This window comes from Heptranchias perlo, chromosome 21 (assembly GCF_035084215.1).
Source record: "Heptranchias perlo isolate sHepPer1 chromosome 21, sHepPer1.hap1, whole genome shotgun sequence".
NCBI lineage: Eukaryota > Metazoa > Chordata > Chondrichthyes > Hexanchiformes > Hexanchidae > Heptranchias > Heptranchias perlo.
Genome location: NC_090345.1, coordinates 6244938 through 6255497, shown reverse-complemented (window position 1 = coordinate 6255497; position 10560 = coordinate 6244938). Strand labels below are relative to the sequence as shown.

At 46.5% G+C, this 10560-nt stretch overlaps 1 protein-coding gene across 1 annotated transcript in view; it reads left to right on the top strand.

Annotated features, from left to right (window-relative positions):
- Positions 1 to 3505: 3505 nt before the first annotated feature.
- zgc:171482 (zinc finger protein) overlaps positions 3506 to 10560 on the top strand; it is a 254986-nt gene continuing 247931 nt past the window's right edge. The window contains exon 1 of the mRNA XM_068002795.1: positions 3506 to 3610. Within this exon, the coding sequence (XP_067858896.1) occupies positions 3506 to 3610 (105 nt within the window). The remainder of the gene's footprint in view (positions 3611 to 10560) is intronic.

Here is a 10560-nt window from a genome sequence, read left to right as displayed (position 1 = left end):
ACTAGGTGTAAGGAAAACAGATGCCAAATCAGGAAGTGAGAGATTAGGAAGCATGGTCAAAGAGACAGGTTCTGATGAGGCTTTTAAAACTAGAGAGAGATGTGGAGATGGAGAGGTTTAGGGAGGGAATTTCAGAGAGGAGGATTCCAATATTGCTACCAATAATGGGTGGGGGGGCGGTATTGGGGGGGTACAGAAAGTGGACATGTGTGGAAGGCCAGAGCCCGAGAAATGGAGCATTCGTGAGGTGATCTAGGGTTCCAGGAGATTGCAAAGGTAGAGTTGGGACAAGGCCACGGAGGTATTTAGCGACAAGGATTTTGGGAGACAGACAAGGACAAAGGGGCACGGGTTTAACCTAGTGAACATGATCAGCCAGTGGATCTCCAGGCAGGTTAATGGAATGGTTTAAGAAACAACTGGATGTTGTGATGAGGGACTGGAGGTTTTTTCAGGATGGATGAGGAAGTTTGAGCCTTCCTCATCCACATCTATCCTGTAATCTTGGCAGGGGTATTAATGAGAGGTGCTCAATTAACCATACCGCCCCCTAGGCTAGGAAGGAACGCCAAAGAAGAAAGAACTTGCATTTATATAGTGACTTTCACATCCTCAGAATATCCCAAAGGGCTTTACAGCCAATGAATTCCTTTAGAAGTGCAGCCTCTGTTGTAGACAGCCAGTTTCTGCACAGCAAGGTCCCACAAACAGCAATGAGATAAATGATAAGTTAATCTGCTTTGATGAAGGGTTAATATCGGGGAGGATACCAGGAGAACTCCCTGCTCTTTGAATGATGGCATAGAATCTTTTACATCCACCTGATCAGGCAGACGGAGCCTCAATTTAACATTTCATGTAAAAGGTGACACCTCTGACAATACAGAACTCCTTCAGTACTGTACTGAAGTGTCAGCCTAGATTGTGTGTACATGTGCGCGTATATATCTGTGCGTCTGTGTATATGTGCATGTGTGTGCGCGTTTGTGTGCGTATCTGCGAGTGTATATCTTTTGTGTTTGTGTGTGTGTGTGTATCTGCGTGTGTTTGTGTGTGTGTGTGTTTGTGAGTGTGTGCACAAGCTTTAAATGGTGAATTGCTGCTTTGTTTCTAGTCATTGTACCTTCCCCAGTGTCTGGAGGTATGGAGACAATTGAACGTAAGAACGGCCAATTTCATCAATTGCCTGCACCCCTAACCAGCGTGTTCATTCAGATGCTGTGGGGGAGGAGGATTTAAAATGGGAAGAAAATTAAATGTTTTAAAACAAGATTCACTCTGCGATTATATAAACTATTTTATTGAACTTTTTAAAATCTTTATAACCGGAGGACAGTGATTCGCTGGAGCGTTGGGAGTTCCACTAAAAGCACTGTGGCTTCCTCAGCTGTACTCTGACCATATCATCGCCCGTCTCCGCCCCTGCCTCAGCTCATCTGCTGCTGAAACCCTCATTCATGCCTTCATTACCTCTAGACTTGACTGTTCCAATGCTCTCCTGGCCGGCCTCCCATCTTACACCCTTTGCCCGCCCCCCGTAAACTTGAGCTCATCTAAAGCTCTGCTGCCCGTATCCTAATTCACACCAAGTCCTGTTCACCCATCACCCTCTGTGCTCAATGACCTACACTGGCTCCCGGTCCGGGAACGCCTCGATTTTAAAATTCTCATCCTTTGTTTTCAAATCCCTCCATGGCCTCGACCCTCCCTATCTCTGTAACCTCCTCCAGCCCTACAACCCTCCAAGATCTCTGCGCTCCTCCAACTCTGGCCTCTTGCGCAGCCCCGATTTTCAGAGCCCCACCATTGGCGGCCGTGCCTTCAGCTGCCTAGGTCCTAAACTCTGGAATTCGCACCCTAAACCTCTCTGCCTCTCTCCTCCTTTCAAGACACTCTTTAAAACCTACCTCTTTGACCAAGCTTTTGGTCACCTGCCCTAATATCTCCTTTCTGATGAAAGGTCACCGACCTGAAACGTTAACTCTGTTTCTCTCTCCACGGATGCTGTCTGACCTGCTGAGTGTTTCCAGCATTTCTTTATTTCCAGTATCTCCTTATGTGGCTCGGTGTCACATTTTGTCTGATAATCGCTCCTGTGAAGCGCCTTGGGACGTTTTATTATGTTAAAGGCGCTATATAAATGCAAGTTGTTGTCCAGACGGTTGCCTCGTGGTGCAATTTTTTTTTGCACCACTGCTAACTCTTGCCAGGAAACTCTTCCCACAAGTGCGGGCAATCGTCTTTGGCCACCCTTGATACGGGAGCCTTGACGGTGAGTGTCCCACGGCTCACTTGAGCGATTTTAACAGCTGGGAAATCGTAGACCGCTCCAGCGGCCAACACGGATTCCCAAGATTAGTCTCTTCTAATTGAAGTGTTGCAAAGTTAGAATTCCCAAAGTTGATCCGGGGTGCAAATTGTTCACTCTAGCGGAGGGCCTACTTTGATGGACCAATCAAAGTGACAGTGGGTTGCCCCCAGGGTCACCAAACAGGAGTCTGCTCAACAAATGCCCCTTTGAGGGCACCACAAGAATAAGAATTACATAGAATTTACAGCACAGAAACAGGATATTTGGCCCAACTGGTCTATGCCGGTGTTTATGCTCCACACGAGCCTCCTCCCATCCCTCTTCATCCCCCTATCAACAAAACCTTCTATTCCTTTCTCCCTCATGTTTATCTAGCTTCCCCTTTAAATGCATCTATACTATTCACCTCAACCTCTCCTTGTGGTAGTGAGTTCCACATTCTCACCACTCTCTGGAGTAAAGACGTTTTCTCCTGAATTCCCTATTGGATTTATTAGTGACTATAATATTCAAGAAAGAAACGTACAGTCCAATCAAACTAAAAGAAGCTCAACCCAAACAAAACAGTCCCAACAAAAGCAAAAGGAACCCGCCCAACTAAATCACAACGACGTTACTTACCAGCGGCAATTGATACTAGCTCAATTGCTAATTTTAAATCTGAGATAGATAGCTTTTTGGCAACCAAAGGTATTAAGGGATATGGGCCAAAGGCGGGTATATGGAGTTAGATCACAGATCAGCCATGATCTTATCAAACGGCGGAGCAGGCACGAGGGGCTGAATGGCCTACTCCTGTTCCTATGTACCAGTGCCTGAATACCAGTGGATGCAAGTTGTAAAATTGGCAAATTTGTGTGAGCGAGAAGAGTTTTGTTTTCACTCCAGAGAGTAATGGATTCTGCGGAGAAGGACATTGAAGTGGGCAGTATAAATGGAGTCAAGTGACAATTCATTTTTTCCTGCAGCCAGAAGGGATTGAAGGGGGAAAGGGTTAAGAGATGGACTTTGTTGGGATTTATGGTCCTTTTCCTGTTCCTAAAAACTCTGCATTACAGTCAGGTGAAGATCAGAACAGTCCCCCCACCCCGAGATGCATTCAATTAACCTGGACACTCTTTTGTTTTTTTAGCCTCCTCCTTCCAATGCCACTCTAGACGTCTCATGCCTGTCTGTCTGTTATTTTCTTTGCAGATGAAATCTGCGGGGACAGGTGACACGGAGTTGTTCACAGACAGCTACTGTAACATCTGCAACGCGCAACTAATCTCCGAGTCCCAGAGAGTAGCGCATTACGAGGTAAGGAACGCTGGCACTGTTTTCCCCCTCCCCCCCACCAACGAGGGTGATCTTTTTTAGTTGTCGGAAGGGGGCGGTAGACCTCGCATCAGTTGCCTGGGACTTTCAAAAAGCAAAATAAAAAACCATTGCTGAATGGAAGAAAAGAAAGAACTTGAATTTATATAGAACCTTTCACGACCTCATGATGTCCCAAAGCGCTTTACAGCCAATGAAGTACTTTTGAAGTGTAGTCACTGTTGTAATGGAGGAAACACAGCAGCCAATTTGTGCACAGCAAGATCCCACAAACAGCAACGTGATCATAACCAGATAATTTGTTTGCTAGTGGAGGAATAAATATTGGCCAGGACACCGGGGAGAACTCTCCTGCTCTTCTTTGAAATAGTGGCCATGGGATCTTTTGTGTCCACCTGAGAGAGCAGACAGGCCCTTGCTTTGACATCTCACCTGAAAGACAGCACCTACTCGAAACTGCTGCACTCCCACAATACTATCAGTAAGAGTGTCAGCCTAAGATCTTATGATCAAGTCTCTGGAATAGGATTTGAACCCATGACCTTCCTAATTTCAGAAGGCAAGAGTGTTACCCACTGAGCCACAGCTGGCATTTTAAAGTTACCTGCTACCAGTAGCATTCCACACTCTGAGGTCATGCCTAGCCTCCAGTGTAGAAATCCCACAGCAGTGTGAGTTGACGCAGTGTGTACAGGAGCACTTAGCCCATCAAAGGCACAACAGTCAACACTGGAGAGCTGTCAGGAATGAGGATTATGATCAAAATGAATGAGATAGATCACAAGCCCATTGATGTATGCGAAGCTGTGTGCTTATTGTCAAAAGGGCAAGTTTGCAAAGCGGGCCTTAGGAGGTCCAACATGAGATCTCTTGGGGGGGTCTCCTAGTCCTGCAGATTTCTGCCTATTCAAGATTTCAATTGTCTCTGTTGTTCAACATAATAAAATGTCTTCTGCAATGACAGCACTGTTTGGGTAGCTGACACTGTCTTTCCAGAATTAGGATGGGGGTCCCAGGAGTGTGTCATTATTTGCAGGGGGTCCCAGGAGTGTGTCATTATTTGCAGGGGGTCCCAGGAGTGTGTCATTATTTGCAGGGGGTCCCAGGAGCGTGTCATCATTTGCAGGGGGTCCCAGGAGTGTGTCATTATTTGCAGGGGGTCCCAGGAGCGTGTCATTATTTGCAGGGGGTCCCAGGAGCGTGTCATTATTTGCAGGGGGTCCCAGGAGCGTGTCATTATTTGCAGGGGGTCCCAGGAGCGTGTCATTATTTGCAGGGGGTCCCAGGAGCGTGTCATTATTTGCAGGGGGTCCCAGGAGCGTGTCATTATTTGCAGGGGGTTCCAGGAGTGTGTCATTATTTGCAGGGGGTCCCAGGAGCGTGTCATTATTTGCAGGGGGTCCCAGGAGCGTGTCATTATTTGCAGGGGGTCCCAGGAGCGTGTCATTATTTGCAGGGGGTCCCAGGAGCATGTCATTATTTGCAGGGGGTCCCAGGAGTGTGTCATTATTTGCAGGGGGTCCCAGGAGCGTGTCATTATTTGCAGGGGGTCCCTGACCCAGTAAAGATTTAAAACCACTAGTCAAGAGTGAAAGATATCGAAATGGATTATAGAGAAACCTCTGTTATCCACTTCCCAATTATCTGCCACGGAACAAAGCTTTGTGGGAGACATCAGGGGAATTTTAATAGTGAAGCTCCCCCTACACTGTCCCATCAAACACTCCCAGGGCAGGTACAGCACGGGTTAGATACAGAGTAAAGCTCCCTCTACACTGTCCCATCAAACACTCCCAGGGCAGGTACAGCACGGGTTAGATACAGAGTAAAGCTCCCTCTACACTGTCCCATCAAACACTCCCAGGGCAGGTACAGCACGGGTTAGATACAGAGTAAAGCTCTCTCTACACTGTCCCATCAAATACTCCCAGGGCAGGTACAGCACGGGTTAGATACAGAGTAAAGCTCCCTCTACACTGTCCCATCAAACACTCCCAGGGCAGGTACAGCACGGGTTAGATACAGAGTAAAGCTCCCTCTACACTGTCCCATCAAACACTCCCAGGGCAGGTACAGCACGGGTTAGATACAGAGTGAAGCTCCCTCTACACTGTCCCATCAAACACTCCCAGGGCAGGTACAGCACGGGTTAGATACAGAGTGAAGCTCCCTCTACACTGTCCCATCAAACACTCCCAGGGCAGGTACAGCACGGGTTAGATACAGAGTAAAGCTCTCTCTACACTGTCCCATCAAATACTCCCAGGGCAGGTACAGCACGGGTTAGATACAGAGTAAAGCTCCCTCTACACTGTCCCATCAAACACTCCCAGGGCAGGTACAGCACGGGTTAGATACAGAGTAAAGCTCCCTCTACACTGTCCCATCAAACACTCCCAGGTCAGGTACAGCACGGGTTAGATACAGAGTAAAGCTCCCTCTACACTGTCCCATCAAATACTCCCAGGGCAGGTACAGCACGGGTTAGATACAGAGTAAAGCTCCCTCTACACTGTCCCATCAAACACTCCCAGGGCAGGTACAGCACGGGTTAGATACAGAGTAAAGCTCCCTCTACACTGTCCCATCAAACACTCCCAGGGCAGGTACAGCATGGGTTAGATACAGAGTAAAGCTCCCTCTACACTGTCCCATCGAACAGGTCAGGTGCAGTTCAGGTTAGATGCAGAACTAAATGTAAGATGCTCCCTTTACATTACCCATAAAATGAGAAATGCTGTCAATCCAAAGAGGAAGAATAAATGTAGACAATTTTTTTTGTTTGAGGAATGTTCTAGTCTTCGAAAGTTTAACCGTTATATTTTAAGGAAGAATTTAAATTTTCACGGCTCCTTACCATCTCCGACGTTTACATGTAATGAATTACTTTTGAATTGTTTCGTTATGCAAACACAGCAGCCAATTTGCGCAGAATGTCCTGGAAATCTGAAAGGAAGAGCTTGCATTTCTGTAGCACCTTTCTCGACCTCAGGACATCCCAAAGCCCTTTACAACCAATTAAGTACTTTTGAAGTGTAGTCACTGTTGTAATGTAGGAAATGAAAAGAGAAAATGCTGGAACTGCTCAAAGTCGGTCAATATTGGGGGAAAAGAGGAAAGGCAAGCTTGCATTTTAAAAAGTGCAGACCCATCATTGCACACAAGGTTACACCAGAGCTTATTGAACCTGCCTTTTCCCCTTTCAGATGCTGACTGGCTGGTTTTTCAGCAGTTTCTGGTCTTATTTGAGAAAGGATAAAGCAGGGTGTTTCTTATTTTTTTGCAATTGATGAGCGACGGTGATCACTTACTGGTCGGGAGGAAGGGTTTCTTTGTTTTACCTGACGCTGGCCGTTTTAGAACAGAGAGCAGGAGAAACTTCTTCACACAGAGAGGGTTGTGAGGCCGTGGAATTCACTTCCAGGGTGTTTGTGGTTGAGGCAGAAACTGTATCAAATTCAAGATTAGATTGAATGGGAGGGGATAAAGTGAAGCGGGGGGATAAAGTGATGCGGGGGGGGGGAGATAAAGTGATTCGGGGGGATAAAGTGAAGGGGGGATAAAGTGATAGAGTGATGAAGAAAAATGGGAACGGGTAGTTTAATGCTATTAGAACTATTTGCTTGTGTGGAGGGTAAACACTGACATGGACTGGTTGGGCCAAATGGCCTGTTTCCTTGTTGTAACTTCTATGCATTTCTATCCACTGCACTGGCTACAGTAGCCTAGCAATTATGGTGCTGACTAGCAACCTAGGGATTATGAGTTCGAATCAAGTTGGAAAATGGATTCAATAAATTTGGTCATTTGTGGCCTGCAATCAGACAAAAGTGACCATGAAGCTGTTGGATTGTTGTAAAAACCCAACTGGTTCATTAGGGAATCTCCTGCTATCCGTATAGTTTAATTCCCATGTGAAAGAAGGTTGACAGCACCAATGCATACAGCACCTTCTGTGTGTTAAACCATCCCGAAGAACTACACAACGGCTGGGGATAGCTCATAGAGGGGAGGTGGCCAAGAGGGAGGTTTTGAGGGGACTTCAGAAGGTGGGGAGAAAGATTGCAATGTTGGGGGAGGGCTTTAGGGAGAGAGTTCCAGAGTGCAAGGGGGTTGATGGCTGAAGGCTGTCAGAGATGGTGAATCTGGGGTGAGGGAGGGCGAAGAGTAAACCCACAGTACTCCAGATTCAGAAAGAAAGAACTTGCATTTATACTGAGACATTAACGACCTCAGGACATCCCAATGGGCTTTACAGCTAATGAAGCGTCATCACTGTTGTAATGTAGGAAACGCAGCAGCTACTTTGCACACAGCAAGGTCCCACAAACAGCAATGTGATAATGATCAGATCATCTGTTTTTAGTAATATTGGTTGAGGGATTAATTTTGGCCAGGAACACTGGAGAGAACTCCCCTGCTATTCTTCAAAATAGGGAACTTTTACATCCACCTGAGAGGGCAATGTTTTATGCACCTCTGGGAGTGTCAGCCTGGATTATAAACCTAAGCTTCTGGAGTGGGACCTGAACCCATGACTGTTTAACTCTGAGGCAAGAGTGCTACCCACTGAGCCATGGCTGATATGGTATCTAGAAAACTAGGGGAGGATTGGAAGGCTGTAGAGAGGATGGAGCCAGGCCATGGAGCAAATTGCAAACAAGGACAAGAATTTTGAAATCAATGTTCCAAAGATGGGGACTTAATGGAAATCAGCGAGGACAGAGATAATAAGGAAGCAGGATTAGTGTAGCTGAGAGTGCGGACAGCAGAGTCATGGATGAGTTAAAGTCTGTGTCAGGTGGAACTTCAAGAGGCCATAAGAGATAGGAGCAGGAATAGGCCATTCGGCCCCTCGAGCCTGCTCCGCCATTTAATGAGATCATGGCTGATCTGATTTTTACCTCAACTCCACTTTCCCGCCCTTTCCCCATATCTTTTGACTCCCTTGAGGCTGAAGAGGACAGTGTAAGAGTGACCTGGATCTTAGATCTGCCTTACTTTTAAATAATTGGCATGTCACAGTCACAAATGTACTGTACCCCCAAACAGTTAGTACCTCACCAAATGATTCTGTCAGTCACTGGCAAAACGAGAGACCAGCAAAGGCCCAGCTATTCCTGAGCTGTGGTTTTTCTCTGGTCCTTTCAGATGAGGGCTCTGTCCTCACACAGCATGCACACTTCTCCCAATCACTCTGGGGGGTGATTTTAACCCCCAAGAACGGATGGGTTGGGGGCGGGTGGGAGTTGAAAATAGTTGTTTCTTTGGGTCGCAACAGCAACATTTTCGGACTTTGCGTTCCCAGTGTGAAGCCTGGACTTTTCTGCGCCAACGTTAAACCCGGAAATAAAGCCGGGGTTGCGGTCGCGACCCAAAAAAACAACTATTTTAATTTCCCACCCGCCCCCCCAACCCACCCATTCTTGGGGGTTAAAATCAGTCCCTTTATCTCTTTTCAACTGTGTGTGTATACAAGTGTCTATTGTGTTATCTCTGTCTGTCACTCAGTTTCAGTCTCTCTTTGTCCCTCTCTTTTTCTGTCTGTCTCTCATTCCGTCTCTCTCTCCTACTTCTGCCTCTGCCTCTCTGTCTCTGCCTCTCTCTTTTACTCTCTCCCTGCTTCTCTTCCTTAGCCTCTATCTGTCGTGTTCTCTGTCTCTCTGTCTGTCTGCCTCTCTCTCTCTCTCTGCCTCTCCGTCTGTCTCTGTCGCTCTCTGTCTCTGGTTGAAATGCTCTTTCATGTCTGCCTAGCTCTAAACATCATTCTGTGTACTGCCAAAAACTCAACTGCAGCCAAAGAAAAATCTTCAAACATAATTGTAGTACTGTTTTGCTAAATACTAAATACTAGCTGTCAAATGCTTCATAAGGGTTTTTATTATTCAGTTAATGTCAAATTAGTTATAAAACAGAGTAAACAATTATTACACAAACTGCCATTTTAAAAAAAAACTTCTTTGAGAATGTATGACACAAAGATACTCATTTTACTATGTTAATGCAGAGTATTCACATCCTCTAATGTTAGAAACTGGGATAAAAGACATCAGCCTAGATTTTCTGATTGGCTTCATCTTGGTACTGCCTATGGTAACCCGGGTTTTAGTGGCAGCACTGGAAAATAAAAGAGCTTTAACCCTTCTTTGGTCACGTGTCACCAAGAGCCCAGTGGGTAAATGTGCCGTCTTGTACAGATCGGAAGGTCCCAGCCTGTCTCCAGCCCTGCCACCCTCCGAGATCTCTGCGCTCTTCGAATTCTGGCCTCTTGCACATCCCCGATTTCCTTCGACCCACCATCGGCGGCCGTGCCTTCAGCTGCCTAGGCCCTAAGCTCTGGAATTCCCTCCCTAAACCTCTCCGCCTCTCCGCCTCTCTCTCCTCCTTTAAGTCGCTCCTTAAAACCTACCCCTTTGACCAAGCCTTTTGTCACTTGTCCTAATATCTCCTTATGTGGCTCGGTGTCAATTTTTTTTTGTTTGATAATCGCTCCTGTGAAACGCCTTGGGACGTTTTGCTACATTAAAGGCGCTATATAAATGCAAGTTGTTGTTGCTGCTGAACTCAGGTGAGGCAGAAAAGAAAGAATGAACTTGCATTTATTTAATACCTTTCACAACCTCAGGACTTTCCAAAGTGCACTTTTTGAAGTGTAGTCACTGTTGTAATGTAGGAAACGCAGCAGCCAATTTGCGCACAGCAAGATCCCACAAACAGCAATGTGATAATGACCAGATAATCTGCTTTTTAGTGATGTTGGTTGAGGGTTAAATATTGGCCCCAGGACACCGGGGGGAACTCCCCTGCTCTTCTTCACTATAGTTCCATGGGATCTTTTACATCCACCTGAGAGGGCCGACAGGGCCTCGGTTTAACGTCTCATCCGAAAGACGGCACCTCCAATAGTGCAGTGCTCCCTCAGTACTGCATTG